Source organism: Poeciliopsis prolifica, unplaced genomic scaffold (assembly GCF_027474105.1).
Source record: "Poeciliopsis prolifica strain line A6 unplaced genomic scaffold, Auburn_PproV2 SCAFFOLD003, whole genome shotgun sequence".
Taxonomy (NCBI): Eukaryota; Metazoa; Chordata; class Actinopteri; order Cyprinodontiformes; family Poeciliidae; genus Poeciliopsis; species Poeciliopsis prolifica.
This window is the reverse complement of record NW_026562378.1, coordinates 14,576,890-14,597,742: the sequence shown is the minus strand read 5'-3', so window position 1 is coordinate 14,597,742 and position 20,853 is coordinate 14,576,890. Positions and strand designations below refer to the sequence as shown.

General features: G+C 38.8%; 3 protein-coding genes across 3 annotated transcripts; 1 reads left to right on the top strand and 2 right to left on the bottom strand.

The window, feature by feature from the left end:
- Nucleotides 1–91: 91 nt before the first annotated feature.
- Nucleotides 92–3,344, bottom strand: trub2 (TruB pseudouridine (psi) synthase family member 2). Its single transcript, XM_055027651.1, has 8 exons — nucleotides 3,115–3,344; nucleotides 2,888–3,022; nucleotides 2,013–2,087; nucleotides 1,868–1,929; nucleotides 1,691–1,772; nucleotides 1,435–1,507; nucleotides 1,197–1,333; nucleotides 92–1,101 (listed from the first exon to the last, which is right to left on the bottom strand). Exons 1-8 carry the CDS (start codon nucleotides 3,230–3,232, stop codon nucleotides 764–766), a joined length of 1,020 nt encoding a protein of 339 aa, XP_054883626.1. The 5' UTR covers nucleotides 3,233–3,344; the 3' UTR covers nucleotides 92–763.
- Nucleotides 3,345–3,607: 263 nt separating this feature from the next.
- On the top strand, nucleotides 3,608–5,790 carry hdhd3 (haloacid dehalogenase-like hydrolase domain containing 3). Its single transcript, XM_055027650.1, has 3 exons — nucleotides 3,608–3,711; nucleotides 4,818–5,155; nucleotides 5,300–5,790. Exons 2-3 carry the CDS (start codon nucleotides 4,823–4,825, stop codon nucleotides 5,696–5,698), a joined length of 732 nt encoding a protein of 243 aa, XP_054883625.1. The 5' UTR covers nucleotides 3,608–3,711; nucleotides 4,818–4,822; the 3' UTR covers nucleotides 5,699–5,790.
- Nucleotides 5,791–10,900: 5,110 nt separating this feature from the next.
- tgfa (transforming growth factor, alpha) lies at nucleotides 10,901–19,762 on the bottom strand. The gene is given in 9 exon segments (XM_055027517.1): nucleotides 10,901–11,240; nucleotides 11,404–11,495; nucleotides 13,432–13,523; nucleotides 13,624–13,649; nucleotides 13,652–13,773; nucleotides 15,224–15,338; nucleotides 18,200–18,370; nucleotides 18,482–18,643; nucleotides 19,463–19,762. Coding segments are annotated over 9 exon segments (987 nt in total). The 5' UTR covers nucleotides 19,503–19,762; the 3' UTR covers nucleotides 10,901–11,073.
- Nucleotides 19,763–20,853: the final 1,091 nt, after the last annotated feature.

The window sequence follows — 20,853 nt, the reverse complement described above, 5'->3', positions numbered from 1 at the left end:
ACACTCATTGGAAAACTAGTAAGTAACCTTTACTGCACACCCTGAGATACTGATATAACCACATCCCAAACAAAATACACAGGAGAGTGTATTTTCTCAAAGCACAGCATATATTTTACAAGCACTGGACAGTGTAAAATCGATATAAATGGTGGTAATAAACCAATACATCCTGTATTAGGCTCTAATAATGGCTTATGTTATCATTTGGCACTTAAGACTTCCACCACAATCACAACGTTTATGCAACAAACTGTAGAAACAAGTTATAGATTCACATGTTTGTAATTTCTGTTAATTTCCTCAAATCCAAAAGGGATGAATTGATTAAAAAATTATTAAATACATTTACTTAATATTTAATAAAACACTCCCACAGGTTTTGATTTTATTTGTTTTTTTAATGACACATTAAGGCCTGAAAAGTTATTGGTGGCTGACTGACCACACAGCTGTCATGAAGAGGATTTGTTCAATACTCACGTGATTGATCAGCATCCAGAACTGATACGTGTAAATAAAAAATAACTCTTAAGAGTTCTTTGAAGGGTTTTAGTAGCCAAAAGGAGTAGAGAAAAGAGTAACAATATTAATTATCTCAAGGACTTCTGTATAAACCTTGGCCAGCAACAATAGAGTCACATTTGTATATTGACCCAATATATTTGAGGGCCATTCTCCTTTTAAACCCTTGTTAGTAAAATTTCTTTATCAACCGCGCTGTGAAATATCACTATTTCAGTCCACTTTTATTTTTTTTAAATCACCCATCAGTTGAACTACATTGCACCTCAGTTGTTGTTTCTTCCTTAACAGCTCTGTTTTCTTGAGAGACTGCGAGCGTTTCCTCAGATGTCTGTAACATTGCTTTATCAGCTGCAGTCCTGGAGCTTTTCTTGTTCTTTTTTGAGCGGTATTTCTGAACAGCCTGTAGGATGTCAGCAGCCGACCAGTGGTTACGCGTGAGAGCGTCCGGCAGGGTAAAGAAGCCGTCTCTGGTCCGCCTCACTCCTTTACACACCGCCGTGCTCCGCAGCTCCAGTCCAATCTCGTGCACAACTTTCCGCAAGTATTTCTGAGTTTCATTCAGGCACTGCACCTCTGTGGAAGACAGAACACGTGACGTGTCATGCAAGACAAAGGAAGTAAAGAAATTAATCTTGGATTCAATATTTCTCACGCTTAGCTGAGTTTACCTAAGGTGAAGTGTGGTGGCTGGAAGCGAATGCATCGTAAGCCTGTCAAAATAGGAACCGATTTCCCGTCTGGACCCAATAAGCCTTCTACAGCCAGCTCATATGCTTCCTGTGAGTTCATGTCTACACTTGAATACCTATTAGGAGGGATAATAACAGTCATTATCTGCATGATAATTTTGTTTCTTACAGTGGCATAAATTAATTCGTGTTGTGCAAAATGAGGTTGGTTGCCTACATTCTCAGGGCTTTTTGATTGGCTCCCTCCAGCATGGCCAGCACTGTCTCCATCTTCTCTTGAGTGATGTGATCTGATAAAGTTCGTTTAAGGACAAATACAAGAAAATACTATTACTGATACAGCATACATACAACAGCTAATATGTGTTTAATATAAAGAAAGAAAATCTGATTTCTTTACACAAATACATATCTGCCTTATGGGTAAATATGTGAAATTAAGACACTATTTGCATAAAAAATAAAGATCTTACTATAAGTGGATCTTTCCACAATTCGACCTGTGTGAGTGAAATCATGTGTTGCCATCCCAAATTCACCTTCCAGTGTGTAATCCTTAATCAGAACCAAACATTGAACTCTGCCTAAGAAGTTTAAATTAAGTACATAATTTCATGTATAATGTAAAACAATCAGAGGTGAGAAATTACCCTTGTGGTTCGTATCTGGTAGAGATCATTGAGGATCTTGTTCCCGTTCCCCACAGCCAGAACTGAAAGAACAGAGCTGAGTAACTGCTCTGAGATTTTCCTTAAAGGATAAACTTTTGTTATATGTGCTGGAGCGAAGTTTTACCAAGAACACCAGAAGATGAAGCATCCAGGCGGTGACCCACTCCAACTTTGAGATGCTGGAATTCAGGTCCTGTCACTAAAACATTGGAAAATGTAATTTTACAGGGACTGCATGACGCTAGAGCTGAATACAGCAATGATCTCAATTACAATTAACCCATATTTTTCTCACTCTTTCTCACCCCCTTCCCATCTTCTGTGAGCTTTAAAGTCTCCATAATCATGATTCATATGGTGTACATCAAGGGTTGCCTACTTGAGTGCTGTTGAGCTTCTTTCCTGCAACTCTTAGATGCCTCCCTTCTCAAACACGTCTGAATCAAATGAATGGCTTAGTACCAGGTGACGAGACTCAGCCGCTTGAATCCGGTGAGAAAAGACGCAGCCAAGAGTTGCAGGTTGGCCCAGACTTTAGAAAGGTCTTACAGTGGCAGCAGCCCAGGGCCTTGATTTTTTTTGTGGGGGGGGACCCAAAAGATTTTTTAGTATTAATAAATGTGTGTTTTGGAAAAATGTTACTTTATATAATACTCATAGAACCATATCTGGTGAGTTGTGTTCATAGTTTGAGGATTTTTGTGAAGAAAAACAATATTTATGCAATTCAAAATCACAAAGTTCTAGTTAACTTCAACATGGAGATGGAGGACAGGGGACATATTAAGCCTAACATGCATCAATTCATACTGGACGTTATAATTTGATTGTTTTTTTGTTTGTTTGTTTGTTTGTTTTGTTTGTTTGTTTGTTTAGAGAATAAAACTGTCCCCAGTTCAGGGTCCCACATCCTTGTAAGTCCCTGTAAGTTAGCAGCTCTCAATAACTGGACGTGTAACCTAACTCACTGTTTCTCTAAATATGTAACACGAGACATACCCAGAGGGTGCTTGGACAAGACGGGGACAGAGACTGGCCGCAGCATGAGTCCTCCAGGTGCTTCAGGTTGTTTGTTTGGGTTTGGTAAGAAGCGAACCTCATGAGGAAGAGGCGGAGCAGGTGTGTCATTCACACCTGAGGACAAGACATTCATGTTATCCAAATCTACTACAAGTTCTAATATGAAGTGAGAGATTGTTTCGCAGACGAATCATGACGAATCTCACCTTTCAGAAGATTAGTCTCGATGGTGTCCCTCACCAGCTTCCAGTGAACTCCTGCGGGTTTGTAGACGCAGAACAAACCCTCTAACCTGTGGAACATTCGCACAGCTGGACTCCGCATGGCGACAGCGCGGATTCACCTCAATTTCACCTAAAATAAATTACATTATTTCATCACTTTTAGCAATCGCGTGTTTGTTGTCCTCAGGGCAAGCCGTCTTCACACGTGAACCTTTGCGCATGCGTACACTGAACTGGTTCAACGTCTTGGTCGCTTGCTGTACACTGCCTCCTACTGGAGTGGATGTATGTTAAAAAAAAACTTTGCGCTGAAATAAAAGGTTGCATATGAATCGAGAATGACTTCAGTTTGCATTGTAGTTATTTAAATAAATCTTTCAGTCCTGGAAGAGGAGAAATAAGGTGCTCTGGTCCGTAGAAAACACAAAATGTAAACTAAGTACCGCGTCATCCCTGCTGCTGCCAACAGATGGCAGCAGAGGCTCGAGCGTCACAGAGTGAGGCAGACGAAGAGGATGAGGAAGGGAAACCAATCTAATCTCTCCTAAACCTGCAGTTTACCGGGGAGACGTTATTTCGGTAATGCTCTAAAACACAACTTCAAATGTCACAGGTGCAGAGAAAATGAGCTTTCTTACGTTAGCTGCTGTAAAAATATATATATATAACTACATTATCACATATGGTGGTGTTGAGTTTATATGTGTTTTGCACGCTGCTTTTCTACACGGGTGGTTAATTTTTAATTTAAAATCGTTATTATTATTTTATTTTTTTAGGTGGACTGTCTATTCGTTGGTATTACTAATGAACAGGTCTCTACATGTTCAAAACAGTTAAATGCACATCCAAAAGATTCCAAATATAAATGAGCAGCTTATTAAAAGAAGCAGAAACTTCAGCTGTGGATGAATCATGTTGACGTTGACACAATGTCAGGTTGGAAAGACAATAGGAATAATCTGAGAGAGGCTGTCAGGGATGGGTCATTGGACCATTTATCAAGTGGATGTTCCAGAACATTTGCCTTAAAGTCAAACAGTGTTTTGGAACAAAAGATCTTAATCAGCATGTTAAATTTCATACACAAAGTATGATGATTATAGCCTATACCAAACACAAATTTAAAGAAGAACATAGAAGTGTTATGACCTACACAAACCTACCATTACAAACATCAAAAAGGTTGTTGTTAAAGTAGCTCAGTGTTCATGTAATACTGCATCTAGACATTAAATCAAATTAATGAAAAAAAACAATGTTGTAGAAAAACACGTGGCAGAAGCTCTGACTACTGCAGCTTTCAAAGGGATGTGAAGCAAAACCTTTTCAGCTGAAATAACACAATAAAGTGTTGATTTGTAAAGTTATGTAAGAGAATTTCCTCTGCTCACCTGTTTGAAGAATATTGCACTGGCTACATACTTTCATTCTGCATTCAGATTCCCCAATAGCTCTAACGTAATTTTACTCTTGTCAGACAGACATAAAAAACTGAACCATGAATTATAAACTATAATTTTTGGACTTTCCTCAGGATCCAAAATGCACTACAGAAGTTTCTTTTAGCAGAATTAACAAACAGAAATCATTTTTAACTTATTTACTTTCCACTGGAATATTTATGGTCTCAACGTTCCTTTATTTTGCTCAGTTTTGGTGTGTTTTCTGTCATACTTGTCCAGCTGTAATGCCAAGAGTTCCTCTGCGCTGGGTGTTGTGGGATATTAAAGACACCCTGCTGAAGGTGCGGGGATCTGTGGGAGACCATTATTCTAAGGAGGCTGGAAGATGGGGCCTTAGCCTGCATCCTGAGGAGATCAACGCTGCTTTCCGGGAGACATATCGCCGTTATTCCAGCAGATACCCAAACTATGGCGTCTCTCAAGGCCAGACCGGACAGACTTGGTGGATAGGAGTCATGCGAGACACTCTGGCTGAGTGCAAAGTCAACGATCCGGCTCTGCTGAACACAATGGCTACCAATCTTTACCAAGATTTCTGCAACGCAGAAAAATGGGAGGTAAGTAACATTTGACACATTTATGCCCATAAAACAAAGTAAATAAATCAAAATGCATCCATCCATTTAGTTAATTATTAGAATAGTCAGACAATGCAGAAAAGTCATGAAAATGAAGAAACACGTCCTCTTTTTTGCTTCCAGGTATTTCCAGACTCCAAGACGGCCCTTGAACAATGTTCCTCTCTTGGACTGAAGCTGGGCGTTGTGTCTAATTTTGACAATCGCCTCGAAACAATTTTACGCAACTGCGGGCTGCTGTCGCACTTCAGCTTTGTGGTAACATCAGAGGCGGCCGGCATGGGGAAGCCCAGCCCGGTCATCTTTAATCAGGCCCTCCAGAAATGTGGCACATCCGCTGACAGAGTGGCTCACGTTGGGGACCACTATGTGTATGATTACCTTGCTTCTCGCTCTGTGGGAATCCACGGATTCCTTTTAGACAGAGACGACTCACACAAAGAAGGCGATGTTCCTCAAGAACACCGGGTTGTGACATTGGATGAGCTGCCGTCACGCCTTCAGGAACTTGTGATTGAATGACTCAAGGAAAAATCTGTACATCCTGTCACAAAACAAAATTTGCTAATTTGTCTCAGTTATTATTGCAATAAATGATAACATTGCTGTTTTGAGATCATTTTCAAGAAACATATTGATAATGAAGATGATACTGCACATTTGCCTTTTTGAGGGCCAATAAATGATAAAGTTTAATAGAAATAAAAACACACTCAGCTGAAAACATGAATAAAAAAGATTATGACATCTCTATAAACAAATTTGCTCAGTCAGGAGTTCATATCCTGTTGGGCTTTGTGAACTCAAGCACTTCTTCACCAATGTGAATCTGACAGATTCTCCTGCAGCAGTGATATGTAAATGAAACGTACAGAATATGTTCATGGGTCACGCTGTCAATACAGATGTTTATAGTCAGTTATCTGTGTCCCAAAAAGGAATATTTGATTATATGATTACAACACGCTGGCCATTAAAATGCAAGGCTCATATTGAAAATGAACCAAAAGGACAAATAAATGTAAACATTTTTATTTTTTTTTTTACAAATGGCTCATTATTTGTTTACTTATTTCAAAATAATAGTTCTTTGAAAATGTTTTGCAACCTAGCGGAATGTGAGAAACTGATTGCGTCTTAAACCTAATGATAGTGATATTGTTGGCACCATCACCATCCATAAGGTGTTTCTGATAACTGAGAATGAGTGATATTGGGACTCTTATCACAGGATTGTTAAAATTCAGTTTTACTGGAGGGTTTTCCAGCTTGAGTGGCTCGTTTAAGGAGATGCATTTCAACCTTAGCTTACCTTAACTAGGTCACTCCAAAATGTCCTTTAGGTTGTTTTGAGCCATTCAGAGACTGATTTTTCTGGGGTTGTTAAATCATAAATTATTTTCATCATCTGTACATTTTTCAAATAGAGTTTAATGTTATTTTCCCAAGCTGATCGCTGCCAGACTTGCCCTTAAAACCAACCATGCATGCTCAGTAGGAGGGATTACTGTAAGCGTAACGTCAACGACTCAATGCAAGCGATTTTTGACTGGCCCTCTATGCTCGTCCAGGAGGAGTTAATGCTGCAAGTCAATGACTCGATGCAATCTGCTGAGTTTTCATAGATGGGAAACTTTTTAAACCAATTTGAATCTTTGAGCTTAATGCACTTATTGATAAGTTAGATTAATTGGAATCCATGTGTTGTAAATTTGTGGCTTTTAAACAACCCAAAAAGTGCAACAGAAAGGGTTTTAGAGTGGCTAATTTAAAGTCCAGACTTAAATCCAGTTGATATAACGAACATAAACAAACACACTCTTACACATAGTGCCAGGTCAAATTTTATACATTTCACTATTGGTAAATTATTTTATTAAAATCTGGTGGTTTGAAACATGACAAAAAATAAACCCCTAAAAAATCATTAAGGCGGCAAATAATTTTTCACGCGACAGCAGAACTGAAATACATTTAGTTAGAAACGAGTGAAACGTTTGGTTTACAGGAAGCTTTCTGGTCTTGCATTTGTTACTTTTCTGTCACTTCTTCAGTGTCTCTTAGGATCAGTTACCGCCTCAGCAAAATTACGTCTCCAGCAGGGCAGCAGAGTGAACGGATCCTTTAACTGAAGCTGCACAGCTTTGATCGTTCCCAGTGATTTATTGCAGAGCTAAGCAGCAAGGAGAGGGCAGGGTTTCTTAACCCTAATGCCTTTGTAAATACTCTTATTTCAAACCATCTGTCCAGAAGCCGAAACTGGAGATGTTGGTGTGGAGAGGAGACCTCAGGGGAGATGAAATCCAAAGCATAACTTTGTATTTTTATATAAATCACAGCTTGACACTTGAAGAAAAAAAAAACCCCAAAAAACTAAAGAGTTTACTGAATTTTTTGAGCTAAACAAAAGCCATAACAATCAAGCAGCCTCCGTTTTTTTGATAATCATTTGATTCTCCCCAGTTCTTTGCCTTAATTTGTTTCCATATCAATGAGTGGCTTCTGTCAAAACATTTTGTTTATCTTTAGGACTGCAACCAGAAGAGCTGCTTAATTCAAAGCTGGTTTAGAAGCTCAGCCAGACGGCTCTAAAGAGCTCCGCCGAAATCCAATTGGTGACATAATGGGATTTCAAAACGAAGCTGCTCCTGCAAACGCCAACAGGGAAGAGTGGGCGGGTATGCAGCATGGTAATAAAAGGGAACAAGCCAACCTGATGCACAATCGGAGCCAACAACAAATGCTTTAATGGGAGTGGGTGTTCAGCCAGGGGCTGAAACGATTCTCTCTGCTATAAAAGCACTCAGAACTTTGGCTCATTGTTGAAATGAGGATCCAGGGTTTTGCCTCAACATTTGCGCCTCTTGAAATCTTGAAAGGAAGAGAGGAGCATTGAAAAACTTGAGTATATGGAGGGAGATTTAAAACAATTTGCTTCAGAAGTTAAAAAAGACTCACATGATTAAAGATGGAGTAGAGATACTCAGTGGCTCAATCCTGTTCAAAAGCCAGACTCAAAGAAGCAACACCTTATTATTTTTAAAAGCTTTTTCTACCAGTAGGGTCAGTTCTTTTAAAAACTTTCAAAGTAAAATTCTTCTAAGATTTTCCAAGAATGTGTTCCTTTAATCACAGCATTTTTCCCTCAGTTCAGCTAAATGAAACTTGTCTCAATCTGCAAGTGTTACATTTGTGAAAAGAGAAGTTTTTTTTGTTTTTTTAAAATATCTAAAATAGGACATTTGTGGTCATTTTTAAGGAACCACCGTTACAACATATAACATTTGCAAAAAAAGAACGAACATTTCTCTCAGTGGAATGTCAATGTAAGAAAAATGAAACAAAAAAAGCACTTACTTTCCATCATTATGAGAAAAAAATATTTGTGTTGTGTAATGCAGGAATTATTCCATACAAAAATAAACTAAATTAGCTGTTAGAGGTGCATGTTACATCTATATCTTATAAAATTAGCTGGTTCTGTAATGTTTCAGCCAAATTATTAAAGAGGCAACGTGGGAGGTCAAAGAGCACTTGCAGTTCCAGGGTTAGAGGTGGCAGAGCCCCCAACTAGAACCATAGTTTCCACAGAGATCCCAACAAAGGATAATATTGTACAAAGGTATCATCAGGAGAAGAAAAAGAAACAATTTCACAGCCTTATCTATAACACACTATAAAACTGCAATCAGTAACTGTAGAAAACTTGGAAAAACAGTGACAAAACAGAAAGTGGATCTTCTTCCAAAATTAATAAAAAGGAGGCGGCTGAAAATAAAATTGTTTCAAAGACATAAAATCTATATTGTGGATAAAATTTCTCAAAACCTTGCAGGAGAATCATACTTCAATGAACCCAGATTTAGGAGCTTTTTAATACTGTAGCTGCCTTGTCCACTTTAAAGAGAACACAGTGTTTTTCCTCAAATGTTCTGCCTCATTTACCCAGAGGTGGGAGCTCAGTTAAACATTAGCCTAATGTAAAACGTCCTGATTATCTTGCAAGTGATAAGTGGTTTGGTCTGCTGGCAAACAGGCTGTCCAGTAAACCAAAAGAGAGCAGGTGAACCAACAGGAGTCAGATTGCTCCTGGCCTCACTCTCCCTGCACCAATTTATGTTAAAAACTTTCAGGCTTTCAGAAAGTTAAAGCAAAGACATGAAGTTTGAAAAAAAAAAAGAATGGCTGCTGCTCCATTGTTTAATTTTATTGTGAACAAGAAGGTCCAACTCCACCAATCAGTGGCCCGAGTTTTCTTCTTTATGCTAGGTGCTCCTTTGAGGGCAGCTGATATAGCTGCATTACATTAAACTGGCAGTTTGACCTGCTTTCAAAAGTGCTGAGTCGCTAAAAGCAAATAAAGGAGTAACGTTTTTTTCTGCATCTGCTGACCAACTTTCAACACAGGAAATGAACAAACATCCGATGGGAAACACGGTGGTGGGAGTATGATGCTGTGTACATGAACAGTTGCAATCCAACACCATGTAGTTTCTGCTAGATAGCTAGGTTTTCATTTTCAGCATTATAGTGAGCTCCACTATATAGATATCCAACTAAAGTAAAAAAAAATTAAAAATTAAATGAGAAATGTGGATAAGAGAGATTCTCACAATTTGACATGGAGAATTTTTGTGAGTTTAATGAATCAAATATTGTAAGTGAAGATATGATGTGCTGATAAGACTATGACCAAAGACCACCAAGTGCTGAAACTGAATTAAAACATCCTGCAACAAAGTACAATAGGGATTGCACATTTTCTTAACTTTTAACACTTTCTTTTACCACATTTGATTTTAAAGTTGAATACTATAGAAAATGGGATTTGAGAGATCAACTGTACCTATACAAAATACACAGACAAACATTTTCATTTTTAATCTTTCATTGGAAAGCAAACAAATAAGTGAGGCTTTCCAGCTGTAACAACAAAAATTTGACCAGGTAAAGTTACAACACATTTTAGAAGATTTTTCTAATAATATATTAGACTTATTTGCTTTGTTTTTGACACGTGAAAAAAAAAAAAAACATTATATCTTGTAAACAAAAAAAGTTTATCGTCCTCTTAGAGTTTGTTTTTTTTGGCATACAGATACCAGAACATTCGTTGTACAATCTGTTTTTGTCCCCCACACACAAAGCACAAACTCGGGCATGCCAGCATTATAAATTCCTTCAAAAGCATTCTGAGGCTTTTCTCTTTTTAAAAAAACAAATATCAAAGCAGAGCCAAAGCTGTAACGCACCGCTTTTCTTTTAGATGACTCCACGCATGCATCCCCAGATGATGAGTACAAACTGTGCTTCTTCGGTGCTCATTCAGGCAGAATTAGTGGTTTTATTTTGGCATCTCCACATGTGGATGCTACCATAAAGCAACGTGCAGTGTGTAAAGTTTATATTTACAAAAAGAGCAAGAAACCTTTAAAAAAAGTGCACCTTTATAAAAACAAAATAGCATAGAGAACAAAAGATGTGGCCACCCAGGATGCGCATACGTTGGTACCGTTACAGATTGCAAATCTGAGGAAAGCACTCAAACAGCTCAGGAATTAAAATAACTGACAGCTTCAATGTAGGAATTTAAAGTTTTCCTCCAAGGTTCATCAGAGCAACTTTACGTTGCAGATCACAGTTTATAAAAGCTAAAGTCCAGGAAATGTGACATCAATCAGACCAGATAAACAATTCCTACTTCTATCAGGTGAAGTGAGTTCCTTCTTTTATAAAAAAAAAAAAAAAACAGACACTAAAACATGTTTAAAGCATCAGTTTCCCCCACACCACCAGTTAGTAAAAATGTCCTTTGTGCACAACGACTTCTGAGGAAAAACGTGCAGAGATAAAAAAATAATATAATAATAAAGATAAAAATAGGAACTGTGGTCTTCTCAACTATGAGAATAGCTAATGGTCATCCTGAAGCCATTAGTTAAAAATGGTTGAATATTTAGCAGAGTCAGTTCCGTTGATGTCCTCTGGATCATCCAGAAACGGTAATAAGAATATTGAGCTCTTTTCCAGGCGTGACATGAAGTCCAAACAGACTGACACAGTTCTGAGTGAAAGTGAGAGCAAGGCGCACGCATCCATCGTTTTCCGCAGTCCGAAAGCCCCAGTCAGTCAGTGTAGTGCAGATTGGGGGAGGAATATAATTGAGCATCTCATTTCCCCACATGAAAAGCTCCGACTGAGTCATATTGAAGAGGGAAGCACTTTACCTCTGATGATCTTGATCGGTTTAGAAGAATCTCCAGGGTCAGAGGCGCCACACAGAGACACACAATGTTTCAAATAGCGTCTCGTCAAACCACTGAAAGTTAAATAAAATCAGTGTTATCAAAACTTGCCTGTGTTCAACTGCAATGATTCTTGACGAATACACAAAATACACAAATAACTATGAACAAATAATAATAATTTGGAGCATTAATTAGTGTCTACTTACTTCTCTTGCAGCAAAAAAAGTCATAGGTGTTGTGACCAGTTAGCCAAGTTAAGAAAAAACATTGAAAGGATTTTATGTGATAGACCAACATGGAATTAAAAGATCACACAATTTCAAATTATTTTACGTTCATCCATTTGTTTCCAATCTGACCTCTGTTGTACTCCATCTTCTGACAAACCTCCTACGCCTTCAAAAAACATATTCAATTACACACAGAAATCTCCCAACAATAACAGGTGGTTTCTGAAAGTAATTTATTCCACTAGATGTCATTTCTGAAAATGTAGAAGACACTTTTAGATTTTTATTTGTATGAAAACTGGAAACCTGGCATCCCTTTCATTCCATTTAAAAGTCAGATGCTACTCTAAGCTGGTCTATGACATAAAAGCTTGAAGAACATAAAATTGATTCGAGCCTCTGGTTTTGATATGGCAGACAAAAGTGGACGACTTGTGCAAAGCAGAATGTCTGAACTCCACAACATGGACTTTTTGCTGAAGGAAAGTTGGTTATGGTCATCACATAAAACAAAACTTGGATCACCAACTTTTACTGACATTACAAAAATGAATGAGAGAAACTGGAACCAACAAGAACATCAATTACTAAGATGAATCTTACATCCCAAGGTTGAAAAGGTGCCTCTGTTCTTAAACTAATGTGTGCAAAAATAAATGGTTTGCTTTCTGTGGCCACTTTATCAAAAACTGATACAGAGTGAATACAGCGTAACAAAGGTTTGGAGAATCAGGAAGAAGTCACTTGTCCTTCATGCAGTAGAGGATCTGAGAGCAAACTCTGTCTATCTCAAACTAACATTTCTACGCTAAATTATAATATTTTCACACTCTTTCTCCTCAGCTAGGATCATTTGCCTTACACCATGATCGTTTTCTCAACCTCAAAAACATGGTGGTGTAACTGCAGTCACAGCGGCTGCCAATATATCCGATCTCTAAGGAGCTAAGTCCGCCGGGAGTTGATCCGTCTCTCTCAAACCAGTAGTTCTTACTCTGTATAATCCGGCTCATGAAGGTATCCTATTATCTTCCCGGAAAAAGGTATTGTGTGTTTGCTTTCGTAATCGCTCTGATTTAGTTTCTTTAACTGTTGTTTTGGGATTAGATTGAAGTGAAGAGTCAAAGTCAAGCCGTGGCATCGGTGCAACACAATCACAGCTGGGCATACCGTCCGGATATTTAATCGAGATATTTTGAGTCTTAAAGTCAAGACAAGTTGCTCTATTGGGGGAAAATAAAACAAAACTAGAAACCAACACAGCAGAGTCATCCTGTGAAACAACAGCAAATGAATATTTTAAGCCATTCTCGGCTTTTTTACATAAATATTCAGAATTGGAAAAGCACTAAGGATTTGTCTGTTTTGAGGTCATGTGAACACTTATTGTTTTTCTATGATCAAATAATTCTGTACACCTTATTTAAAAGATGATGCGATTGTGTAAAGAAATGTGTGACATTGGATGTACCATAAAATACAAACATACTTATTCCTAATAACGCTCAGAAGTCTTCATAATAAAGGTGATTAAAATTAAAGACAAGGAATGATGAGGTAAATAGTCAATCAGGCAGCAGGTGCTGATTGCTTCAGGAAACCTGTTTCCATAGGTTGGATTTTTTTTTCTCCCCCATTTCATTTCACAAGACACCTTGAACTGCTGGCTGTAAACTAATAAAAATTACCCACTCAACTAAAACTCAAGAAATCTGAGCTTTAGCACGTCGTCTTTTTTTTTTTTTATCCAACACAACAAAGAAAGAAAGGGAAGTACCACTCTCTGGCGGATAGCATGTTGCTCTGTGCTTCTCTGCCACGTAGAGATGCGCTCGGCTCCGCCTCCGACAGTCCTCCCTCCACCAGCAGCTGAATGAGAGACAGCAGAATGGCTGAAGCAGCGGCCATGCAGAGATGCATATTGCAAAGGCGGTCTAAAATTTCTAAACGCATCATGCGGGTGACTTACTGTAAGAACGAACACAACACCATGATGAGGACGCATCCAATCACGCACAGCACGAGCACCGTGGCCACAGCCTGCTTCCTGTGGTTGGTTGCTACTACGGCTAGCAGGTCTGCGTGCTCACACCTCATCCCCACAAAGCCTGGATGACACCTGCACCAAGGACAGAAAGTCGAAACGGACATCAGGAGGCCCTGGTTTTTATACAAATCCTCCTATAGCAGGTTCACTGGCTGAAAGGCAAAACCTCCAATAACAAGCAGGATGTAGAAAGCAATAAATTAATCCAATAATTAAATAAAACCAAGACAAAACTGTTTAAAACATCTGGAAACAGAAGGGGTCATATGTAATGCAGTTAGCTGTTATTTCTATTAACTGCACATGAAACAAATAAGTTAAAATAAACTTATAAATGTACATTGTAAATATATCTAAAGCAAAAAGACATTAATAAAAAAAATTGTGGGGTACTAAAACATAAATCAAGTTGTGCGCATGTCAACAATGTCTCCAAAAATAAGGCGATCCGACATCATAAAAATGTGCATGAACAACATTTGAGATCAACCTACCAGAGATTGGACTAGGCCAATTTTCCCCAGAAAAGCTAGAAATCTCACCATGTTTGGTTTCTGATGCACTTCTACTGAGTCAAACTTAGATAAAGGCTGAATATTTTTGTCGGGGGAAGAGCAAGGGTCTCAAAGGTCAAATGGCTGTGATGCAAACATGAGCATACTCTTGAAATGTATTTATTTTGTCACATTCAAAACCCTGTTAGAACCCACAGCATTATTTTCTCTTCATGTGTAATAGCACTTTGGATTAAAAAGAAGGAAAAGAAATCAGAACGGTCAAAATCAGCTGATCAAACCGAAAGTGCCCAGACATTAATATTGACTAAAAATATTAACATCTCTAAACAATACAAGAAACAATTAAATACCATTATGCAAGAAAATATTTGCTTATTAAGAGTAAAATAAGTCAACAGAAACATTTAAAGCTAAAAAGATTTTTCTGGAGATTTTTTTTAACACTTTGAGGCATCTGCAGATCTTCATTGAACCATTCAAAGCCTAAACAATGTGTTTTATCAGTGATTTATTAGATTTAAAAACCTGAAAGAAGAAAATGTGGTGAGGGAATATGAAAGCTCCCTGTGCTTAGCCAACAACTACACATGAATGTTTGATTGCTGCAGTTTATGTTGAATTTTCTTACTGCAAAGTTTGACTAAATCACTTGGCTTATTTGTGATTTCTTAGCAATGCAAACTAAAAGCATGCGGCACAAAACTAACTCCAGCTTTCCAGCACAAACAGCTTTAGATCTTAAGATTGCACTGATGTCTCAGCTGGCAGATGGCAACACTTTGCTCCAACAGCATGCAGAGCTGCAGGGAGCTTCCATAGGCAAAAAAAAAACAAACAAAAAAAACAATCTAAAGCAATCACAGCAAATGAGTAAGTCAGATACATCTGATCTGAAAATGTATGCCTTACAGGCTTCAATTCTAAGAGCAACTTTGTTGTCTTCAGGTCAGGAGTCACAGCAGAATTTGACAAGAAGGATTTTCAGTAATAATCTGATAACTTACACACATGCAGGTGTCTCCTCCAGGATCAGGAAGCGGCAGGTGCCATGGAAGCAGAAATGCCGATGGGAGTCAGGACAGTCATCAAAATGAGACCGAACAGCCGCAGCCACAAACTCTGTGAGGAAAAACAGTGTCTATTTTAAAATGTGAAAAAGGTTTGAGCAGAAATGCAATACAATCTCGATACGTCATCTAATAAATTAAAGCATCACTGATTACCAGCATCCCCACAAAACTGATGCGATTCATCTTGACTGTTTGCTATGGATTCAACACGGCAAACAAAATAACCCGACTGAGGACAGTGACGGGACATCTGAGGACAGTGACAGGACATTTGAGGACAGTGACGGGACATTTGAGGACAGTGACGGGACATTTGAGGACAGTGACGGGACATTTGAGAATCTCTCACCTCTGTCCAGATGTCAGAGCAGCAACAGGAGCACTTACAGGCAAAGCCTTTATGTTTTAGATGTTTACTGAAATTGTTTTTCTTAAGCTCACTTCAAAATGTGGTTACAGAACCAGATTATTTAAGATAATTGTTACTCCCGATTTGTCTGGTGCCTCCAAACAAATCAGGTCTGGGCCATACTAAGGAGTTATGGCCCAAATAATGCATGCTCCTGCAAAGGGACTGAAAAAAGTAGGATATTTTTTCAGTTTAAAGATCCAGAAATCTTTAAGAATAACTTATGATTAGTCACAACTTTCGGTATTGAGTCAAGCTTTGACAGTGCATCTCTGTTTTACACACTGGACTTACTGTAGGTTTAAAATTTGTTTATGAAGATGCCTTCAGTCCTGAGACTGTTACCTCAATGTAAAGGTAAAAAAATGTATTCTCCAAATAGGTCATAGATCTGAATGCTTAATGACTGTTAAAATAATTTATCCTCCTTTATATAACTACAGATTTTTCACAGCCACCGACTTTTTAAGCTACGGCAATCTGACAAAGTGAGCCACAACACCAACCCAGAACCTCCAAAAGACACGAGCTGAAGAGGTTATGATTTGCCAAAGAAGGCCTAGAGAGAAATTGTGCAACATTTTATGAAATGTTGAAATCAAGATTGTTCTTTTGGGATCTAGGAACTGCAGACCAATTCCTCATACGAGCATCATAATATGGTGTTGGGTCTCTTAATCACACAGATGATGGATTAGGTTGAATGCATTAAAATACCTAAAAAGGTCACATTGTCTTTTACTAAAGCAACAACTTCAAACGCACAACTAAGCGAGCTGCATCTTCCAAATAAGCAAAATCAATGTTGCAGAGTGGCCACCCCAAACACTAGACCTCAGTCTGATAGAAAACTTGTAGGGCGACAACAAACATGCCGTTTATGGTAGAACCAGGAAATGCACAGACAGACTGCAGCCTGATTGCCCTGGGTTGGAACACCTGTGCACAGGTAGAAATTAGGCGACTCCATGCAACGCAGATGTGAAGAACATTAAAGTGCCGTTAGCTTAAAGACTGCCAGGGAAGCTAACTCTTCAGGTTTCACAGTGAAATGTTTTGGTTTGTAAAGAAACATGCAGAACAGAAACCTGGTTGTTTCCCAGCATGAACTCCTTTTATTTTAACTTTAAATTAGGTTGGAAAAAAAGCTTCAGCTCTTTTCTGTTTTTTTTTTTATTCATGCTTTAAACATTTTTTGACAAATGTTCTCAAACTGTTTTAATTCTGTTTTTAGACAACGTTTTCCTCCTCTCACATTCTGTAAATTGGATACATATTTAATATCTTTTTGTTTTGATTTATAATAAGTTGTCAATGTTCCCAATGCTTCTATCTACAGGTAAATTAAAGCCATTAAAAGAATATAATCTCAAAACACTTCCAGGTTATCCACTGGGTCTATGAGGATACCAGTGTCCAATTAAAGGATTCCAAAACACACTTTGAGCACAATTGTTTTTATATTTGTGCGTTCCCGCCCCCCTCCCCACCCCCCAATTCCAATGGGGAAGAACCCAGAAAAGTAACGCTGTGCAACAAACTAATTTGGTTTACTTAAAAATAGGCTAGTACTCACAACATAGTATAAATGACATAAATCTAAAAATAACAAAAGCTTGTTAGAGGCCTGAAACAGAGACTTGTACTAAAGCCGACACCCACGCCACCAACGGTAAGGCTGCTAAGCCTTTTCTTCCATGATGTGCTGGATTACATCTCGGAGGCACAATTACAGCCAAAGAAAACTCCTGGTGAGAGAACAGACAAAAACCTCTGTCCATCAACCTGCGTTGGGAACGTAGAAAGGGAACATCCCTGCAGCAACGACAGCTGTGTTTCGTTTCTTTTTTTAAAATAAAAAACAGCAATCTCAATTTACACCCCGACGAGAAAAAAAAAAAAAACAGATCGAACAAATAAACGCCCAGATAAAACAGAGCACTTCTCACACGTAAGCTGTGCCGTCACACAAATTCCTCGGTCGCTGGCGCAAACAAACAAAAAGTGTTTCTCAAGCACCCAAAACAGATGCCACAGTGTGGCTTTCAGGGTGACGAGGAGGATGGACATGCAGACAGATAGCTGCATTACAGGCCGCGTCACACTCTCCATTCCAACGGTAAATGGGAGTTTGGATCGCAGCCTGCAGTCATTGTCTCCATCCTTCAGACTCCATGAAAGCACTCTGTTGTCCTGCAGGCATCTGCCTACCAAGCCCTCTCTCTTTCCATGTGATTTTGGCAGACGATTCCAGAGGGCTGGGGGGGGAAACTGACACAAAACACCAGCTCTTAAGGGAAAGCCATTTGCTTTTCACATCATAATTCAATACTGTACAGAGCATTTGGGGAAATAGCTGAAAATACAGCTCATTGTTGTCGATGTATCATAATTGCTGCCCTGAGGGTCAGTTATCAGTCACACTGTGCCCATAATGGAAACAGCAGCGCGGATCTGTCCAGGGGAAACAGCACGGCTGTGAGAGGAGGAATGAAACATACTTTTAACTGGACGTTTGCTGGTTGTTGCAGCAGGTCCTCTGGTTGTCGAGGTTGTGCTGCGGATGGTTGTTGAGGAGCTGCTTGTCAGGGTGCGAGAAGCAGCAGCAGAGGTGTTAAGAGCAACTGCAGCATCTGCGACTGTTGAATTTGTTTGCTCTGTAAAAAGAGAACCTGGAAACAAAATGCAAAGAAAATAAACTACAGAAAGCTAAAAAAAAAAAAGAGAGAGAGAGAGATAGAGAAAAGACTGATTTTATGCATTTTTACAGTTACTCAACTTACTTCTACTTGTAAGAAAGTTAGCTGTGCTTGTTGCTTTGCCACTGGTGGTCAAAGAGTTGTTACTGGATGCGTCTGGAGCAGAGGTGGTGATTGTGTCGATGGAAACGTTCGCTTCAATCACAGCTGAACCGCTCGGACCTGCTCCAAATGTAAAGAAGGAACCTGCACAGGGAAATACAAGTGTTTTTAAACACAATTCATGCACCTCTCCTCTGGGAAAAAAAATGACCATCTCTAAATTGCATTTGTATTTAGTCTCCCTGACTCAACAATTTATAGACCCACTTACAGGTCCACCTCTGCAATCTGCAATTTTTCTCCATTTCTTCTTTTCAAAATAGCTTTAACTTTAAAGCCAGAGCTAACCTATTCCACTTTAACGCAGGCTGAAAGTTTTTTTTTGTTTCTTGTGGTTCTTGATGGAGAGTGAAAGTTTGAAGAAGTTCTTCTCTAGAGGCAACATGACAAACTTCTTCCAAAGGGCTCCACTTTTGTCTCATCGGTCCACACGTTTTCCTCACAGACTTGGTGAAAATCAAGATGTCTTTGACAAACGTGAGACAGGACAGAGTTTGAATGACACCTTCAATATTTTTAAAAATCCACTTTAAAAAAATTTTATTGCAACGTCTCTGTTAAACAAATGCAAAGTCAGCAGAAAAATTATAAATGCAGTGCTTTTTACCTATGACAATGCGACCTTTAGCTTTTACCAAACAATGGTTTACAGGGTTAAACATCCACTAAAAGGATGAGACCAAGGCACTATAAATACACAGCAGGCCCAGTGACGACAAGAAAAACTGAAACAAGCGGGACGCGCAGCAAAACGTCCTTTTAATTAAAATACAAGTGCATGAATTCTTAATTGGTATCAGAATTTTATTTTACTGACAAACCTGCTTGTTTCTTTAAAACAGTTCTCTGGGTGATCCAAAACAAAACTTAACATTTCAGCTCAAACGTCGATCAAACACTCACCGCTGATGAGAAAAATAGCATCCCACAAAATCCGAGTCATCGTGCCGGCTGAGGGGTCTGAAGAGCGGCTTCAGAGGAATCCGGGCGCGTTGGAGAACCACATCAGAGGTGAAGCAGCAGCAGCAGCGATGGTTATTTAAATCCTTGAGCTACAGCCGCCGACCACTGTCAAAACGCAAGCATGTAATCCACCGGACGGAAAGAAAAAGCAACAGAGAAAAGTGGCTTCGACGCAACTGCAGCCGAGTTTTCCGTCTCTTCTCCCCTGGATGCCACAGCCTTTTACTTGGCGATGCTGCTCAATTGAGGAAACTCTCGTAATCCTGTCAGAGCAGACCAATTAGAGACAGGTGGGGGAGGGGGAGAAGAGGTCTCACTCTGACCTCAATATCACTTCACTCGCTTTGTGTCGCCTTGTTCAATATGTAATAGATATAAATTATACCGACTCGTCATTAAGTCTGAAATGTACACTTAGAAATGCTCTGAATGTGCAGACGAATACTTTTCCGCTTTTTTAGGTTAGATGTCGATCAAACTTCCAAACACTGAATGATTATCAAATGTCACTTTTACTTCATGACCCTAAAGAAAACACTTAAAAATGTTTTGTTGTTTTTTTTATGCAACAAAGCTGAGAACAAAAAAAGGCCCGGTTGACTCCCATTGAAAGTACAATCTCCAATCCCCACAGCTGTTTCAGAATAATATTCTGAAATATCTGAATATGATTGTATCATAATCATACATTATAAGCTATTAGGGTTTGATTTTCAAGAAAAGTAGTTCATTTTGTCTGGGTAATTTTACTGATATACCAAGTCAGAAAGTAGGCTGTCTATTGTTTTAACTTCTGATTGAGATGAATTTGTTACTCAGTTACTATGTAGAGTGCAAGCAATAATTTAATCAGCAGCAAAGTGGCTGTAGGGATAAGGGAAACACCACGGACTCCATCCTAAGTTAAGAAAGGCACAAACAAATAAAGACGTTGTTATAGTTTATTCTTAGATGCCAACAAAGCTTAAGACCTGGTGCTCAAAGGACATTTTATTGAAAAATAAAATGTCCGGACAGACGGATGTTAAGCTTTTGCGTAAGCTTAACATCCAAAAGCAGGAAACCCCAATCTTGACGTAGCACCACTGTAGTCGTACAACTTGTCTTCCTTTCCTCTGTTTTTCCTTTCACTTCTCAGTATTCAGACGATTTATGTTTTCCCTCCAACTTTAGGCTGAACTATAATCCTGCTCTCCTTATGTTCAGTCATCTGTCCAGCAGATTTGCTGATAATAATAAATTTAAAACTTCTGGCCAGAATCTGCTGAAATTTGTTTTTTTTTAACATTCCAACAAATATTAAATAATATAGACTAGGCTCTCAGGACCTG

Coding starts and splice junctions, on each gene's coding strand:
- trub2 (XM_055027651.1), bottom strand. CDS start 3,232: ATGCGGAGTCCAGCTGTGCGAATGTTCCACAGGTTAGAGGGTTTGTTC. Junction 1,930..2,012: donor TTCATCTTCTGGTGTTCTTG/GTAAAACTTCGC, acceptor CTGTTCTTTCAG/TTCTGGCTGTGGGGAACGGG. Junction 1,102..1,196: donor GCCACCACACTTCACCTTAG/GTAAACTCAGCT, acceptor TGTCTTCCACAG/AGGTGCAGTGCCTGAATGAA.
- hdhd3 (XM_055027650.1), top strand. CDS start 4,823: ATGCCAAGAGTTCCTCTGCGCTGGGTGTTGTGGGATATTAAAGACACC. Junction 5,156..5,299: donor GCAACGCAGAAAAATGGGAG/GTAAGTAACATT, acceptor TTTTGCTTCCAG/GTATTTCCAGACTCCAAGAC.